General features: G+C 44.0%; 1 protein-coding gene across 1 annotated transcript in view; it reads left to right on the forward strand.

The window, feature by feature from the left end:
* ush2a (Usher syndrome 2A (autosomal recessive, mild)) overlaps window positions 1-19,444 on the forward strand; it is a 916,330-nt gene that overhangs the window by 151,594 nt on the left and 745,292 nt on the right. Inside the window, exon 9 of the mRNA XM_078230465.1 lies at window positions 438-531. Coding sequence (XP_078086591.1) covers window positions 438-531 — 94 coding nt within the window. The remainder of the gene's footprint in view (window positions 1-437; window positions 532-19,444) is intronic.

The following is a 19,444-nucleotide window of genomic DNA, read 5'->3' on the forward strand; positions in this document are numbered from 1 at the left end:
ATGATGGCTGTTGTCTGGGCCCGTCTGCTATGATGGTCTCCCAGTTTCTTTAATTAGATTGTCTGATGGCCACTGATTTGTGTCTTTAAGATGATAATGTCCCCAGTGTCTTTAAATAGTATCGACTTGGTTCCGGCACTGACATGCTTTGAAGATTAACCCCTGACAAGGCAGCCTGCGCCTGTTTGCTGAGGTTTGGCCTGTTTGTTTGCAGTATTTATGTCCGTGAAGCTTTTTGGGTTTTCTTTTTAAAAGAAGTCCAGTTGGAGGGGATTCCGATCCTACAACTCAATGAATCAAAATTATCTTGTGATTTGTGAGCAAGCTTTAACTGGCAGACTAGTGACTTGTGGTGCATTCTAGACTGTCTATAAATAAAATAACAATGTGCATGCTTCATTATTTTGGCAATTGCTTTTTTTCTCTTTTGTCTGTAGGTGTAACTGCCATGGTCATGCTGATCACTGTGACACTTCAGCCAATCCATACAAATGCATGTGCATGAAGGAGAGCCAGACAGAGGGTGATAATGTAAGTCCCCACAGAGACTGAATTACTGATTAATTACATTAGTTGATTGGAGTACTTGAGATCGGTGGAGAGGGGGGAGGTGGAAAGGTGGGTCCGAAGGCTCTCTGCTTGAGATCTGTGGGGGTGTGAAAGGGACATCCACTGCCACTCTACCTGTGATCAGTGGGGGTGAAAAGGGAGTCTGCTGCCACTCTGCCTGTGATCAGTGAGGGGGAAGGGGGGTCCACTGCTACTCTGCCTGTGATCAGTGGGGGTGAAAGAGGGTCCGCTGCCATTCTGCCTGTGATCAGTGGGGGTGAAAGGGAGGTCTGCTGCCACTCTGCCTGTGATCAGTGGGAGGGAGGGGGGTCCGCTACCACTTTGCCTGTCAGCGGTGGGGGGGGGGAAGGAGGGGGTGGGGCCCACCATCGGTCTGGGTGGCAGGGGTCTGGAGGGGGATAAGGGGTAGGGAAGCAGTATTCTATCATTTTTTTCTGCACATGTGCAGTTTGAGGCGTCGATTGGATATGCAGGATTTTGGGCATGTTAAGTCCCGCCCACAGGCTGGTGCAGCATGATTTGGAATTGCTGATATTTTTGCAGGCAGCGTGCGTATGGGGGCACCTGAGAACGGGTCTAAAAGTCGGATCTGAAACACTCCCACTTTCAAGTCCGCCCAGTACTTAGAATCAAAATGGTAAAATAGGGTCTTAGAGTGGAACCTAAACCCAAAGCTATCCTGCTCAGAGTTGGGAATGCTACCATTGTGCTACAAGACCGCCATTTGTTCTCCTATCTATGTTGCTATAGCCTATCACACACCCCTGCGTGAAGCAACAACTAAATTTCATGAAGCGTATCAGACATGACATGCATGCAGCTGTTGAAATGCCTGCCACACAACCATGGCCCTTTGTATCCGGCTCCCATGGAGGTAGCAAGTCAGCAGAATCCCAGCAGGCTGGCTGTGATACTTTGCAGCCAGGCAGAATAGCTATTCCTTCCTTTATAAAATCAAAAAGTAGGAGGTTAGGAGTCATCTGTGACAAGTTATCTGCCCAAGGGAAAAGCTCTGTCGCAAATCATGCTGATAACATTCAAGGCACATATATTTGGCATGTTAATAAGTGTGCTTAGTGATTGTATGATGTATAATTTTGGAGACTAGAAGTGCGAAGACCAGAGAATAGCGAGAGATAGAGTTTGAGGAACTGAGAAGGACATGAAAGTGAGAGTGTGATAATTGTCCAAGGGCGGCATTTTCTGATGGGCTCTTACTGTTGTGATGAGGATAGAATTAGAAGGCACCCCGTTATGAGGCACAGAATTTGATTTCTACTTTGGTGGTGTCAGGGTTTCCAGTTACATGGAAAGCATTCCTTATAGTCTGGAACACTCCCAGCAGATTGGAAGTTAGTAAATATAATGCTATTATTGAAGAAAGGAAGAAGAGAGAAAACAAAGTAAAAGTAAAGTAAGGTAGATAGTGGTAAACCAGTATATGTAGTATATTTGGATTTCAAAAGGCATTTGGTGAACTATCTCACTAAAGGTTAATACACAAAAAAAAAGGACCTTGGAACTGGGGTAATTTCTTTAACATGGATGGAAGATTCGTTAATGGACAGAAACCACAAAGTAGGGAGAAATAGGCAGATGGCAGTAAGGGTTGGCGGGCTGCGACTAGTGGAGTGCTGGAAGGATCGGCCCTGGGACCTCAGCTGTCTCAATGACTCAGACAAAGCGACCAGAGATATATATCAAAGTTTGCTGATTATTCAAAGTTAGGTCAGAATATAAGCATGAGAAGGACATAAAAAGATATAGATAGATTAACTGAGTGGACAACGAGACAGCAGATTAAGTATAAGCTGAGGATGTATGTTTATTTACTTTGGTAATAAGAATGGTAAAGATGAATATTTTTTAAAAAGACTGAAACTTGTGAAAGTGTTGATGTTCAGAGCGACTTGTATGTCTGCATAGAAGTAATACAGAAGTTTAGCAGAAAGGTACAGCAAGCAATTAGGAAAGCAAATGGCATGTTGATCTTTATTGCAAAGGCATTAAAGTACAAGTATAAGGAAGTCTTGCTAAAATTATGCAGGGCTTTTGTGTGACCAGACCTGGAGTACTGTGTACACTTTTGTTCTCCATATCTAAGGAAGAATATACTTATCTTGGTGGCAGTGTAGCAAAGGCTCACAGAATTGAATCCTGGAATAAGAAGTTTGATGAGAGGCGGAGTAAATGGGGCCCATAATCTCTGGAGTTTAGAAGAATGAGGGGTGATCTCATTGAAATATGTAAGAATTTGAAGGGGCTTGACAGGGTAGACACTGAGAGGTTGTTTCCCCTCCCTGGTGAATCTAGGACATGGGCAGAAAGTTTCAAGATAAGGAGCCAATTATTTTGGACTGAGATAGAAGAATAGAATACCTGCAGTGCAGAAGGAAGCCATTCGGCCCATCAAGCCTGCATCATCATAAAATCCCACCCAGACCCTATCCCCGTAACCCTACGAATTTACCCTAATAGTCCCCCTGACATCCCCCTAACACTAAGGAGCAATTTTAGCATGGCCAATCAACCTAACCTACACATGTTTGGACTGTGGGAGGAAACCAGAGCACCGGGAGGAAATCCACGCAGACACAGAGAGAATGTGCAAACTCCACACAGACAGTCACTCAAGCAGGAAACTGAACCCGGGTCCCTGGTGCTGTGAAGCAGCAGTACTAACCACTGTGCCACTGTGTCGCCCTTTTCTTCACTCAAAGGGTTCTGAATCTTTGGAATTCTCCACCCCAAGTTCTGTGAATGCTCCATCATTTAATATATTTAAGACTGAGACAGACAGATTTTTGGTCTCTCAGGGAAGCAGGGGATATGGGGAGCAGGCAGAAGATCAGTCAAGATTATAACGAATGGCTCAAGGGGAAATATGGTCTATTCTAGCTCCTGTTATGTTCCTCTTGTTTGAGAATGCCAGCAATATACTCTATCACTATTCTTGCCTTGCACATACATCATTCCACCTCTGTTCTGTCTTTTGTGTGATTGGGACATACGTAACATGAACTAGAACTGGAAAAGATATCTCTGTCTCTCAGCAGACAACATTTACTCATTTTGCCTTTCAAATAACAGGATGTAGAGGACTGCCTTAATATGAAGACAATGTGATGACCCTCAGGAAAGCAGACATTCACCCAGGTTATTTGGTGCTGCTTTTCATACAGCAATCAGACATTTATTAAAGTCCTTTCTGTTTTACGATGACCACAGGATTTCAAATGACTGCATGCATGAAATTGATGACTTCCTCCTCACTGCGAAAGCTGACACTCCAGTAGGCTTGTGCTGTTATGGTCTCTTTGCTTATTTGGTAAATGGGAAAAATAATAAAATTTTTAGCCACACAAAATATATAACTTCCATGACATATTTGTGCACAATAAATTGACTGAAGCCACAGGCATTTCACATGCGAGTTGGGATGCACCCATAAAAGTTGAGGATCTTGGTGACTTTTATGGCTATTGAGAATGTTTGTAACGTTCTTCTTTCGACATAAGCATTCCAGTCGTACAACAAAGATTGGTAAAACAATCATGTGAGTTCTCTATTAAAAGAAAAGACCATGTACATACAACATTAACTGGGATGTTATATACATGTCTGACCTCAATTACTGCTCAGATAGACTGAGTCCAAGTTCATGGGCTTATGTTAAGAGCCCCAGCTGATGTTAATTGGAAGGGTATTCTGAACTCCAGATGGGAACTTTGGAATGCCTGCTCTCAATTGTATTTTGAAACAAGGGAAGACGTAAAGACCATTGAAGCATACCCCAGACTCTTGCGATGATTTTAACCAGAATAAATGTTTATTAAACAGCAAAGCACATAAAAAAGTCAACTAGAGTTACACTTAAATACATCAACAACAGGGGCGGCACTGTGGCACAGTGGTTAGCACTGTTGCCCCACAGCGCCCGGGACCCGTGTTCAATTCCCGGCTTGGGTCACTGTCTGTGTGGAGTCTGCACGTTCTCCCTGCGTCTGTGTGGGTTTCTTCCGGGTGCCCCGGTTTACTCCCACAGTCCAAAAGACATGCTGGTTAGGTGCATTGGGCATGCTAAATTGCCCCTTAGTGGCAATTTAGTGCCCGAACAGGCACCGGAGTGTGGCAACTAAGGGATTTTACAGTAACTTAATTGCAGTGTTAATGTAAGCCTACACTAATAAATAAAACTTTTTTAAAACTTTTTAAAAATTATTGCCCATCCACAATACCTTTAAATTTACCTAATTCCAAACCCCTCTATTTACCTAACCTCAGAGCTAAACCTCCCAAACAACATCCCACGGGTTTTAAAACTACAAACTAAATCCAGCAATTCTTGCCACATCCATATCTTCTGGGGTTGCTTCTGATTTAGAATAGAGACAACTGGCTTCTCTAATAGGCTTTCTCCAGGCCCAGGTTATGGGGGATAACACAGCTTCCAGCTGTGTAGGCTGTGATTTCAAATATCTTTCTTGCAAAGGGTGAATTTGCCTCTGGTATGATGTTCTTTTCTTTTGATCTTCCCTTAACTAAACTAACATTCTCAGAAGTTACTCTCAATTTCCTTTATTACAAGAGCTCACCTTTTAGAGTGTAAACGTGAAACTCAGCCCCAACTTCCATTGTTACAAACTTGGCTCAGTAAACATTTGTTCTCAGTGTTGCTAGGTTAATCGGCATATCAAAGCTCAAGTTCCATCAACCCAGACAATCTTCCAGTTTCCATTTTAAAAATAGCTTGTTTTTCCTTTAAATATAAGCCTACCAGAACACATTCCCAATTGTTGGATTTCCTTTTTTTCCAATTTTATCACAATGTCCTAACACTTAGTACATCACATCCTGTCTTGGTGGTAGTGAGTGGCAACAATTTAAGCTGCGCAATCTTAAAAGTAGGTTGTGCATATGCGAGATATGATTTGGAATTCCTGATGGGTAGGTGGCAAAGCTTCAAATTCCCACGTTCTTCTGAGTACCTCAATGCACTGTTCTTCCAATATTCCTACCTAATTCTTCCTCTGTATTATTCATTCGTGGAACATGGGCGTCACTGGCTGGCCAGCATTTATTTTTCATCCCTGGTTGTCCTTGAACTGACTGGCTTGCTCGGCCATTTCAGAGGGCAGTTGAAAATCAACTACATTACTGTGGCTCTGGAGTCACGTACAGGCCAGACAAAGTAAGGGCGGCAGATTTCCTTCCCTAAAGGACATTAGTGAACCAGATGGGTTTTTCTGACAATTGACAATGATCATCAGGAGATCCTTAATTCCAGATCATTTTTATTGAAATCAAATTCCACTATCTGCCATGGTGGGATTCGAACCCTGGTCCCCAGAACATTAGCTGAATTTCTGGATTAATAATCTAGCGATAATACCACTAGGCCATCACCTCCCCAAATCCACATTATGGGTAGCTTTTTCTTCCACAAACTGCAGTAAAAAGGCACTAATTGACCTAATTGTTTTTTTTCGATAATGTGTAAATTGCATCAGATTCCAATCTTTTGTTTGCAATTGACCACTTAACATTTAAAAAGTCTGCAAACATTCTTAAAATGGATATTACAAATAGAAGCCACCGAGATGGTGAATATCCTCAATAGAAAATCTGTGCAATGGAGTGCAACTGCATCAGCAAGCAATAATCCCTGCATTAGTCACTTTAAATGGCATGGTGTCTGACTGGCGCATTACAATTTACAACACCCACTTCCTTTTGGCAGCCGTTTTGGGACAAATCCCAAAGTGAGAATTAATTGTTTGCTTTTGCAGGCTTGTAAAATTAATGGCCATTAATGTTCAAGAAGTGCAGGAATTACAACAGGTGACCACAGTAGTTTCTAGCCTTGCGTCGCTTATTCATGTATGCAGGCACAATGTTTCTGAATGTGCATCGAGTTAGTTATCATTGAACCTCGTGCCTCTCCTTTTCTCCAATGCACAGTGTTAAAATCAATGCTGGAAGCGGGCGGGGCAGGGGGGGGGAATTGGTTCCGACAAAAATAGACAGATCAGGGAAACTGAAGTGCAGACCGAGTATCAGAATGTAATAATCACAGAACCGTTAATAACAATGCAAGTTGACAGCTCGCCAGTCACAGTATGGTGTAGCACAACACCAATAAATCACAACATGAACTTCCACAATGTCAGCCAATCGCAGTGCGGTTTGGCACGATCGGAACGATGTGGTGCAGATCTCCAGCCAATCACAGTGTGCTTTGTGCTGCTGCCATGCTGAAATTCGTAAGCAAGAAAGAGTGATTTGTTTTTAAATGTTGTATAAACAAGCACCTGGCCTCAAATCCAGCACGTGCATAAATCACAGATCACTAATAAGACGACAGATGACTTTAGTGCTTTAGTCATTAAATTGAAGTAATGAGAAACCTCATCTTTTCACGTAATAAATTAAAATAACTTAAAATCTATTTTTTAAAAGTGAATCAAACAATGATTCTATTTTCTACAGATTGAAAGCACGCTTTTGTATGATTTAATAAATACCGTATTTTGCCTGAAAGTTCTTTCCAGTCGATAAAACCATCATACTTGATTGTTTGAAATGACATAATTTTACAATGCCAGCAAGAAGCTTTACCCACTGGCGCTGCATATTGCTAGTTGGATGTGCGGTGGACAAACATTTTTCAGTTGGCACCATGTCGGCATGCAAAATCTGAAAGTTAACCCTCTGTGACTGTACAAGAACACAAGGTAGAAAGCAGAGAGGAGAAGTAAAGGATAGCTCTTCAGTGCGACAGAAGGTGGAAAGTAGAATCTCACAAGGCCATGCAGCAAGCTGAAATATTTGATTTTTTTGATTTGATTTATTATTGTCACATGTATTAGTATACAGTGTAAAGTATTGTTTCTTCCGCGCTATACAGACAAAGCATGCGGTTCAAAGAGAAGGAAAGGCGAGAGTGCAGAATGTAGTATTACACTCATAGCTAGGGTGCCGAGAAAGATCAACTTAGTGCGAGGTAAGTCCATTCAAAAGTCTGATGGCAGCAGGGAAGAAGCTGTTCTTGAGTCGGTTGGTACATGACCTCAGACTTCTGTATCTTTTTCCGGTGGAAGAAGGTGGAAGAGAGAATGTCCGGGGTGCGTGGGGTCCTTAATTATGCTGGCTGCTTTTCCGAGGTAGTGGGAAATGTAGACAGAGTCAGTGGATGGGAGGCTGGTTTGTGTAATGGACTGGGCTTCATTCATGACCCTTTGTAGTTTCTTGCAGTCTTGCGTAGAGCAGGAGCCATACCAAGGTGTGGTGCAAGGGACAAACAGCCCGTGCACAAGCAGCCTTCTCTTTAAGATGTGCGCACATGTGACCACACTGCGAACGGGCTGTGTACACAGAAGGGGTATTAGAGGGACTATTGATTAGAACAGTTGTTGACAATTTATATCAACAATATAGACTTTGGAATCAAACTACAGTTTCTAAGGGGGTTTGAGTTTACTCAGTTTCAGGAAGAATGCAGCAAAATACAATACATTAATAAACTTGCTGAATGGTTGGCAAATTAATTTCAATACAGATAAGTGTGAGGTATTAGATTCTAACCAGAAAAATATTAGTTGAAAAATAGCAATCTAAATGAGGTAGAGAAGTAAAGAGAACTAGGAGCACAACTTCACAAAACTCAGTGGTTTGTGAAGCTGTAATCGCAGTTCCCTTTACTCCTGTACCTCCGATAGGTCGTTATTTTCCAACGAATATGTGATTGGCTTATTTTTCTGGTTAGAATCTAATATCTCACACTTATCTGTGTTGAAATTAATTTGCCAAATATATGTCCATTCGGAAAGAAGGAGTCTTAGGGTGGGATTCTCAGACCTCATTTGCTCCTGTCCCACTGTCAGCGGCACGGTAGCACAGTGGTTAGCACTGCTGCTTCACAGCTCCAGGGACCTGGGTTCAATTCCCGGCTTGGGTCACTGTCTGTGTGGCGTTTGCACATTCTCCTCGTGTCTGCATGGGTTTCCTCCGGGTGCTCCAGTTTCCTCCCACAGTCCAAAGATGTGCGGGTTAGGTTGATTGGCCATGCTAAAAAAAATTGCCCTTAGTGTTCTGAGATGCGTAGATTAGAGGGATTAGCGGGTAAATATGTAGGGATAAGGGGGTAGGGCCTGGATGGGTTTGTGGTCGGTGCAGACTCAATGGGCTGAATGGTCTCTTTCTGTGCTGTAGGATTTCTCTGAGAATGGAGAATTTGGAGCTCAGCCTATTGTATATTGATGCTGTGGTGTGTGATAACAACTAATGTCGAGGTGCCACATGAGTGTTTGAACAGAACTAACACACAGGTTTATTGAAGAGATGTTCACAGTACAGGGGTAAGATCTGGACTGCCAGGAAAGCCTGCGGAATACCCAATGGTTTCATGGTGTGACCATGTGATCATTCTCTTAAACGGACCGTGCCACCCGATTATTTACCCAAATATATATCACACCCAGCAGGGCCGGAGAATGCCAGCCGCGGAAGAGTTTGGAGGTTTCCGGCATTTTTATCTACATTTCATGGACAGAAGAGTGCCTTGGTCGATCAGCTGAATTGATGACCTTACAATGGGGTGAAGTTAACAACAAAAACATTGTTCTTCACCAACAGTTCAGCAGAGGGATGTACTGAACAATTGTCCAGGTGCAACATAATCTTACAGTTTTCTTCAAGTCCGCGCAGGATCTGAGTGCTCGTCCAGGTACCCCATCTGGGCCAGTCGCTTTCCATGTGTTGCCTTGACTACTCGACAATGCACATATGCCTCTGGTACAAAGTGGTTGTAAAACCAAACAGAAATACATCCCTGGTTACCCACGCTCTCTCGTTGGCATCGCAGTGAACAGATAATATCCAAATATCCCTTAAAGTACCTGGGAAATTTGCTTTTCCTGATTACAGTCAATTTACACTTGTGTATGCTAACTGTAATGGCATATCCAAGGAAAGTCAGCCTATCCGGAAACCATGGATGAACAGGGATATCCACTGTCTAAAACGTTCAAGTCAGGCAGCCCTGACCTATATAAGAAATGATGTGGAGATGCTGGCGTTGGACTGGGGTAAACACAGTGACTCACCTGAAGAAGAGGCTTGGAGCTCCGAAAGCTTGTGTGGCTTTTGCTACCAAATAAACCTGTTGGACTTTAACCTGGTGTTGTTAAACTTCTTACTATATAAGAAATCCAGATATGATCAATGGAGATCCATCAGAGATACCAGAAGACAGTACCGGACCAAGCCAGAGTCCCAGGCTAGCCACACGGACTCCCACAAACTATGGCAAGGCCTGCCAGATTATCAGGCTCCAAGACGAAGGCAGGTAAAATCGTTGGTTCCAGTGCACACCTCCCCAATGAGCTCAACGCATTCTATGTCCATTTTGAGCACGAGGTCAGCAAGAGCATGCCCTCCACCATGGAAGGCTTGTATGAACCTGTATCCGAGGCCAGTATCGCAGACATCAGAGCAGCTTTCTTGAAAGTCTACTCATTGAAAGCGACTGGCCCGGATGGGGTAGCCAGATGAGCACTCATATCCTGCGTGAACCAGCTGGTGGAGGTATTCACAGACATCTTTAACCTCTCTTTACACCAATCTGAGATCCCTATCTGCTTCAAGAAGATGACCATCATCCCAGGACCAAAGAAAAGCCAGACAGTATGCCTTAATGACTATCGTTCGGTGGCTCTGACATCCATCATTATGAAGTGCTTTGAAAAGTTAGTCATGGCACAAATCAATTCCAGCCTCCCAGATTGTCTGGATCCACTACAGTTTGTCAATCACCGCAACAGATCCACAGCAGATGCCATCTCCCTGGCCTGCACTCAACCCTGGAACACCTAGATAACAAAGACATCTATGTCAGACTTCTATTTATTGACTACAGCTCAATCTTCAATACCATTATCGCCACAAAACTCATCTCCAAACTCCGTGGCCTGAAGCTTGACTCCTCCCTCTGCGACTAGATCCTGAACTTCCTAACCCACAGACCTCAATCAGTAAGGATAGGCAACAACATCTCCTCCACAGTCATCCTCAATACCGATGCCCCACAAGGCTGTGTTCTCAGTCCCCTGCCATACTCCTTATACACCTATGACTGTGTGGCCAAATTCCCCTCCAATTCGATTTTCAAGTTTGCTGATGACACCACCGTGGTGGGTCAAATCTCAAACAATGATGAGACGGAGTACAGGAAAGAGATAGAGAATCTGGTGAACTGGTGTAATGACAATAATCTCTCCCTCAATGTCAACAAAACAAAGGAGATATTCATCGACTTCAGGAAGTGTAGTGAAGAACATGCCCCTGTCTACATCAATGGAGAAAAAGTGGAAATGGTCAAGGGCTTCAAGTTTCTAGGTGTTCAGATCACCAGCAACCTGTCCTGGTCCCTCCATGCCGACAGTTAAGAAAGCCCACCATCAGGAGGCTAGGGAAATTTGGCATGTCAGCTACGACTCACCAATTTTTACAGATGCATCATAGAAAGCATTCTTTCCAATTGTATCACAGCTTGGCATGGCTCCTGCTCTGTCCAAGGCCGCAAAAAACTACAAAGGGTCATAAACAAAGCCCAGTCCATCACTCAAACCAGTGTCCCATCCCTTGACTCTGTCTACACTTCCCGCTGCCTCAGAAAAGTAGCCAGCATAATCAAGGACCCCACGCACCCCGGACATAAGAACATAAGAAATAGGAGCAAGAGTAGGCCATCTAGCCCCTCTTGCCTGCCCCGCCATTCAATAAGATCATGGCTGATCTGAAGTGGATCAGTTCCACTTACCCGCCTTATCCTCATAATCCCTAATTCCCTTACCGATCAGGAATCCATCTATCCGTGATTTAAACATATTCAACGAGGTAGCCTCCACCACTTCAATGGGCAGAGAATTCCAGAGATTCACCACCCTCTGAGAGAAGAAGTTCCTCCTCAACTCTGTCCTAAACTGACCCCCCTTTATTTTGAGGCTGTGCCCTCTAGTTCTAGTTTCCTTTCTAAGTGGAAAGAATCTCTCCATCTCTACCCTATCCAGCCCCTTCATTATCTTATAGGTCTCTATAAGATCCCCCCTCAGCCTTCTAAATTCCAACGAATACAAACCCAATCTGCTCAGTCTCTCCACATCATCAACACCCCTTATCTCTGGTATCAACCTGGTGAACCTTCTCTGCACTCCCTCCAAAGCCAATATATCCTTCCGCAAATAAGGGGACCAATACTGCACATTCTCTCTTTCACCTTCTTCTGTTGGGAAAAAGATACAAAATTCTGAGGACACATTCTCAAGAACAGCTTCTTCCCTGCTGCCATCAGACTTTGAATGGAGCTATCTCATATTAAGTTGATCATTCTCTACACCCTAGCTATGAATGTAACACTACATTTTGCACTCTCTCCTTTCCTTCTTTATGTACGGTATGCTTTGTATAGTGCAATAAACAATACTTTTCACTGTACACTGACACATGTGACAATAATAAATCAAATCAAATATTGTTGGCATCCTTAACACACGCTGATGCACTCTCCTCAGTCAGTGCTAGGGTTTTCTGAGGGACAAACCATCAGAATAAACCCGTTTCATCAGCATTGCAAAGTTGTTAAGGTGCGATGTTTATATCTGAAATTAACATAGCCAACTCATCTGGTCTCGGCCTGCATTGGTGGTGGCGTCGGGTGTGGGGGAAGCCCGAGTTGTATCGGGTTGAGTTTGATGTGGCGGGGGGGGAAAACCTAGTGTCAGGCCTGCAGGGGTTGGAGGGTGGGGGGGAGGCGTTGGTGTGGCTGGGGTCAGGGGAGTTATGTGTGGCTGGAATTGTCTGGTGGGGGGAATCCCATGGGGGGGGGGGGGGGAATGGGGTGCTGGGAATACCCTGCACCCTATTAGTTGGGGGGGGGGGTCTGAAGTGTGGTTGGTGCACAATGTAGGGCTCTGTCTGGTGTTAAAAATAGTTATAATGAACTTAGAAGTGGTTTTATTTCTTCTAATTCTTTAACTATTGGTGTAAAACTCGCAGAACCATCTGAAGTTAGCGATTTAAATTGCTTTGTTGGGTGGTTCCCTGAGCAGCGCAATTGTCCAGGGGAAGGTTGCGCTTCTGGACAATTGGCACATAAACCTTTAGCTGGGAACTTCCCAGAGGGATTCCCCTGCGCATCTTTGGGGTATCCCCCAAATCCAGTGCTGGGGAGCCAGGAAGTTATGGGCTTGTATGTTTTTATACCATATTTTAATTTTATTTCCATTTATATATTCTCCCCTGACTTTTCCACCTTTGGATTTCTTGGAGCTATACTTTGAGATTCTCAACCGAAATTCAGAAGATGGGAATTGTACTCATGCCAACAGCAGGTGACAGATAAATCCTGACAAACTGTTTCAGAACTTTGCCCACAGAAAGCTACCGGCTGACTGAGAGTCCTGCACATTTTGACATGGCAATTTTTTCCCACAGTTGTGCTGACTGAACTCCTGAACTTGCACGGTTGATTTTTCTGATTCTCATGTCTCTGAAGTGCCTGTAGCAAAGGTGCAGCAGACCAGAAATTTTGTGCAGAGACCCATGATAGTCATGGATTTGCAAGAATTGGCGGCACAAGAAACAGATGCTGTCATATAAATTAAATTATTTTGCCAATTTTATGACATCAGCTTAATCCACAACCTGATTTCCTGGCTTTTCGATGGTCACGGGTTATCTCCAGGATGCTCGCACAAAAACAGGTGCTGCGGAATTCACGTTAGCACTTTGTGCAACTTGAGGCTGGATTTAAAAGGATTAAAGAGGTTCAGTGACTTTGAAGTTAAAGTTGCAGTGCAGTATTTACCCAATTCCTACAGTCAGTTGTATTTGTGATTTTGTAGTATCTGTGAGTATTAGAAAACCACTTGATAGGTTTTTATATGGGGTTTCGTTTTGGATTTATACATACAGGTGTAATTTATTTTATTTATTTTTATTTTATTTATGTCACAAGTAGGCTTACATTAACATTGCAATGAAATTACTGTGAAAATCCCCCAGTCGCCACACTCCGGTGCCTGTTCGGGTACACCAAGGGAGAATTTGGCATAGTCAATGCACCTAACCAGCATGTCTTTCGGGCTGTGGGAGGAAACTGGAAGAAACTCACGCAGACACAGGGAGAACATGCAGACTCCGCACAGACAGTGACCCAACCGGTGTAAGGCAGCAGTGCTGACCACTATGCCGCCCCGTATAGAAATTAATTTCCTCGAATGAATGAGCTTTTCTGAGAAAGCTCACCAAACTTACCAAAAACCAAAACGTGTCCTGAGATCCACGTTTGGACTGGCCTCCCAGTCGGGACACATCCAGCCTGCATGGTGATCATTTTAATTGAAACTGAACCCAAACAAGTTTCTACCCCCGACCTATTGCCAAGACTTCCAATGGGGGATCAGCGCATGAAATAACCTGAGAGAAGTTTAGAAGAATGAGAGGAGATCTAACTGAGGGGAATTGACAAAGTAGACGCAGAGAGATGTTTCCTTTTGGAGGGCAATCCAGAACAAGAAGCTGTAGTTTTAGGATAAGGGGTGGTGGATTTTGAAAGGGATGAGAACTTACTTCTCTCAAAAGGTTATAAGTCTGTGGAATTCACTACTCTAGAGCGTGGTGGATGCCGAGAGTAAATTGAATGAACAGATGGATAGATTTTTAATTAGTAAGGGTTTGAAGGACTTTGGTGAATGGGCAGGAAAGTGGAGTTGAGGCAGAGATTAAATCAGCTTAGTTCTTATGAGGGGCAGCGGGACATTCTGGTGGAGGAACGTAAGGCTCCCTAAAGCCTGAACTTTGTCTTCATCTGTTAGAATCATCTAGCTTCGGCGAGAACAGGCAGAGGCGAGAGTAGGTTTTTTCTTTTTCAGAAAGTTTATTCCTGTTTTTCCCCAGAGTAAAAAAAAATGCCAGGCAAGATGTTGGAATGCTCCTCTTGCAGGATGTGGGAGATTAGGGAGACCTCCGTATCCCTGACGACAGCACCTGCAAAAGATGCATTCAGCTGCAGCTGCTAGCAAAGCGTGTTAGGGAACTGGAGAAGGAGCTTGATGACCTCCATCTAATTGGGGAGAATGAGAAGTTTATAGACAGTAGCTTCAGGGAGGTAGTTACACCTAAGCAGCAGAGCACAGGAAATTGGGTTACTGTAAGGAGAGGAAATGGCAATGTGAAAGGACAGGCAGAGTAGGGTTCCCCTGTGGCCATACCCCTCCACAACAGGTAGACTGAATTGGATACTGTTGTGGGAGATGCTTTACCTGGGACAAGCTGCGACAGCCGGAACTCTGATACTGAGTCTGGTTCTACAGCGCAAAAGGGTGGGATGAAGAAGAGGAGAGCAGTAGTGATAGGGGACTCAATGGTCAGAGGTACGGACAGGAAGTTCTGTGGTCGGGACAGAGACTCCCGCATGGTTTGTTGCCTCCCAGGTGCCAAGGTCAGCGATGTCTCTGATCGCGTGCACAGCATTCTAAAGTGGGAAGGTGATCAGTCAGATGTCGTGGTACACATCGGTACAAATGACGTGGGAAGGAAGAGTGAGGAGGTCCTAAAGAGTGAGTACAAAGAGCTTGGAAGGAAGTTAAAAAGCAGGACCCCGAGGGTAGTAATCTCAGGATTGCTACCTGAGCCATATGCCAGTGAGGGCAGGAGTAGGATGCTTGGGCGGATGAACACGTGGCTGAGGAACTGGTGCAGGGGGCAGGGTTTCCAATTCTTGGATCATTGGGACCTCTTCTGGGGCAGGTGGGACCTGTACAAGAGAGACGGGTTACACCTAAACTACAAGGGGACCAATATACTTGCAGGGAGATTTGCTAGTGTTATTGGGGAGTGTTTAAACTAGATTTGCAGGGGGATGGGAACCAGAGTGCCACAGCAGATAGTGGAGCAGGGGTAAAAAGACAGGTTAGTTCAAGCAAAATCACAAATGGAAGGGTAGAGTGTGGTGGAAATAATCTTTTGAGGTGTGTCTATTTCAATGCCAGGAGTATTGTGGGGAAGGCAGATGAGCTGAAGGCGTGGATAGACACATGGAAATATGACATTATAGCCATTAGTGAAACTTGGCTACAGGAGGGGCAGGACTGGCAGCTCAATGTTCCAGGGTTCCAATGTTTTAGGCGGGATAGAGGCAGAGGGATAAAAGATGGGGGCATTGTTGGTCAGGGAAAATGTTACAGCGGTACTCAGGCAGGATAGATTAGGGAGCTTGTCTACAGAGGCCCTATGGGTGGAGCTGAGAAACAGGAAAGGTATGACCACATTAATGGGGTTGTATTATAGACCACCCAATAGTCAGCGAGAATTGGAGGAGCAAATCAGCAGAGAGATAGCTGACAACTGCAAGAAACACAAAGTTGTGATAGTAGGGGATTTTAATTTTCCACATATAGATTGGGACTCGCATACTGTTAAAGGTTTAGACGGGGTAGAGTTTGTAAAATGTGTTCAGGAGAATTTTCTACATCAGTATATAGAGGTGCCAACTAGAGAGGATGCGATATTGGATCTCCTATTGGGAAATGAGTTTGGATCCAGTGATCATAATGCCATTAGTTTCAACCTGATCATGGATAAGGATAGATCTGGTCCTCGGGTTGAAGTTCTGAACTGGACTGGAAAAAGGCCAAATTTGATGAAATGAGAAGGGATCTGGGAAGTGTGGATTGGCACAGGCTGTTCTCTGGTAAGGATGTAAATGGAAAGTGGGAGGCCTTCAAAGGAGAAATTTTGAGAGTGCAGAGTTTATATGTTCCTGTCAGGATTAAAGGCAAAGTAAATAGGAATAAGGAACCTTGGTTCTCGAGGGAGATTGTAACACTGATTAAGAGGAAGAGAGAGTTGTATGAAATGTACAGGCAGCAAGGAACAGATCAGATGCTCGAGGAGTATAAAAAGTGCAAGAAGCTACTTAAGAGGGAAATCAGGAGGGCTAAAAGAAGACATGAGGTTGCTTTGGCAGACAGAGTGAAGGAAAATCCAAAGAGCTTCTATAGGTATGTTAGGAGCAAAAGGATAGTGAGGGATAAAATTGGTCCTCTTGAAGACCAGAGTGGTAGACTGTGTATGGAACCAAAAGAGATGGGGGAGATACTAAATGGTTTTTTTGCATCCGTATTTACTGAGGAAACGGGCATGGAGTCTACGGAAATAGGGCAAACAGGTAGGGAGGTCATGGAACCTTTGCAGATTAAAGGGGAGGAGGTGCTCGCTGTCTTGAGGCAAATCAGAGTGGATAAATCCCCAGGACCAGACAGGGTATTCCCACAGACCTTGAGGGAAGCTAGTGTTGAACTTGCAGGGGCCCTGGCAGACATATTTGAAATGTCAGTATTCACGGGGGAGGTGCCGGTTGATTGGAGGGTGGCTCATGTTGTTCCGTTGTTTAAAAAAGGTTCCAAAAGAAATCCGGGAAATTATAGGCCAGTAAGTTTGATGTCGGTGGTGGGCAAGTTATTGGAAGGTGTGATAAGGGATAGGATCTACAAATATTTGGATAGACAGGGACTTATTAGGGAGAGTCAACATGGCTTTGTGCGTGGTAGGTCATGTTTGACCAATCTATTAGAGTTTTTCGAGGAGGTTACCAGGAAAGTGGATGAAGGGAAGGCGGTGGATGTTGTCTACCTGGATTTCAGCAAGGCCTTTGACAAGATCCCTCATGGGATGTTAGTTAGGAAGGTTCAGTCGCTAGGTATACATGGGGAGGTAGTAAATTGGATTAGACACTGGCTCAATGGAAGAAGCCAGAGAGTGGTTGTGGAGGATTGCTTCTCTGAGTGGAGGCCTGTGACTAGTGGTGTGCCGCAGGGATCGGTATTGGGTCCATTGTTGTTTGTCATCTATATCAATGATCTGGATGATAATGTGGTCAATTGGATCAGCAAGTTTGCTGATGATACAAAGATTGGAGGTGTAGTGGACAGTGAGGAAGGTTTTCAAAACTTGCAGAGGGATTTGGACCAACTAGAAAAATGGGCTGAAAAATGGCAAATGGAATTTAATGCAGACAAGTGTGAGATATTGCACTTTGGAAGGACAAACCAAAGTAGAACGTTCAGGGTAAATGGTAGGACTCTGAAGAGTGCAGTTGAACAGAGGGATCTGGGAATACAGGTACAGAATTCCCTAAAAGTGACGTCACAGGTGGATAGGGTCGTAAAGAGTGCCTTTAGTACATTGGCCTTTATAAATCGGAGTATCGAGTATAAAAGTTGGAGTGTTATGGTAAGGTTATATAAGGCATTGGTGAGGCCGAATTTGGAGTATTGTGTACAGTTTTGGTCATCTAGTTACAGGAAGAATGTAAATAAGGTTGAAAGAGTGCAGAGAAGGTTCACAAGGATGTTGCCGGGACTTGAGAAGCTGAGTTACAGAGAGAGATTGAATAGGTTGGGACTTTATTCCCTGGAGCGTAGAAGATTGAGGGGAGATTTGATAGAGGTGTATAAGATTTTGATGGGTATAGATAGAGTGAATGCAAGCAGGCTTTTTCCGCTGAGGCTAAGGGAGAAAAAAACCAGAGGGCATGGGTTAAGGGTGAAAGGAGAAAAGTTTAAAGGGAATATTAGGGGGGGCTTCTTCACGCAGAGAGTGGTGGGAGTGTGGAATGAGCTGCCAGATAAAGTGTTAAATGCGGGGTCACTTTTAACATTTAAGAAAAACTTGGACGGGTTCATGGATGAGAGGGGTGTGGAGGGATATGGTTCAAGTGCAGGTCAGTGGGACTAGGCAAAAAATGGTTCGGCACAGACAAGAAGGGCCAAAAGGCCTGTTTCTGAGCTGTAATTTTCTATGGTTTTCTATGGTAACAAAGAAAATGACAGCACAGGAACAGGCTCTTCGGCCCTCCAAGCCTACAATGACCATGCTGTCCGTCTGAGCTAAAACCCCCTACCTTCCAGGGACCATATCCCTCTATTCCCATCCTATTCATGTATTTTTCAAGATGCCCCTTTAAATTCATTATCGTATCTGCTTTCACTACCTCCCCTGGCAGTGAGTTCCAGACACCCACCACCCTCTGTGTAAAAAACTTGCCTCTTCCATCTCCTTTAAACCTTGCCCCTCGCACCTTAAACCTATGCCCCTGGTAAGTGACTCTTCCACCCTAGGAAAATGCAGGTGAATGTAGAATAACATAAAATAAAAATCTGTAGAAATCTGATACAGAAATATTGTTCACCATTAACTCAGGCAATACACAACCCTCCATCCCACTTATTTTTACTGTTCCTCTGCAGTAAAGCGTAAGCCTTAACATCTAATAGTTGTGTATAATATCCTTTCTGGTTTCAGAAAGCTCTTCTGTGTGTTGAGGCGTCCAAAGGCCTCTACTAAAGCAGCTTAAGTATTCATATGAGAACTTGATACTGACAACAAATCCAATTCCATGAGGGGTGATGCAGCAGATGGTTTTGGAGATGCCATCCGTTACAAGGCTGTTGGCATGTGTTCAGGTCCATGCAGTAGCGCCCCACACATGTGGGGCATGTACTCCTCCATAGCAGAAGCTGTTAGACACGTCATCCAGTGGCTGCAACAATGGTTCATGCGCCAAAAGCATCTCCCCTGGGTGGACGTCCATGGACTCCAATATGTCAAATGTTGTAATTGTGACAGTCTGTCAGATGAGTTGCTGCTTCAAGCTCAGAGCAAGTTTTGACTTCTGCTTGTTCTGCCATATCTGTTAATACATAAGGAGAAACAGATGTAAAATTCATTCTTATCAACAAATTTTCAAGCTGAGTTCTGCAATTTGCAAAATTTCATCTCCCATGTAATGTCAAGATTTTGCAAGTTCGGTAGG

The sequence above is a fragment of the Mustelus asterias genome, chromosome 15 (assembly GCF_964213995.1).
Source record: "Mustelus asterias chromosome 15, sMusAst1.hap1.1, whole genome shotgun sequence".
NCBI lineage: Eukaryota > Metazoa > Chordata > Chondrichthyes > Carcharhiniformes > Triakidae > Mustelus > Mustelus asterias.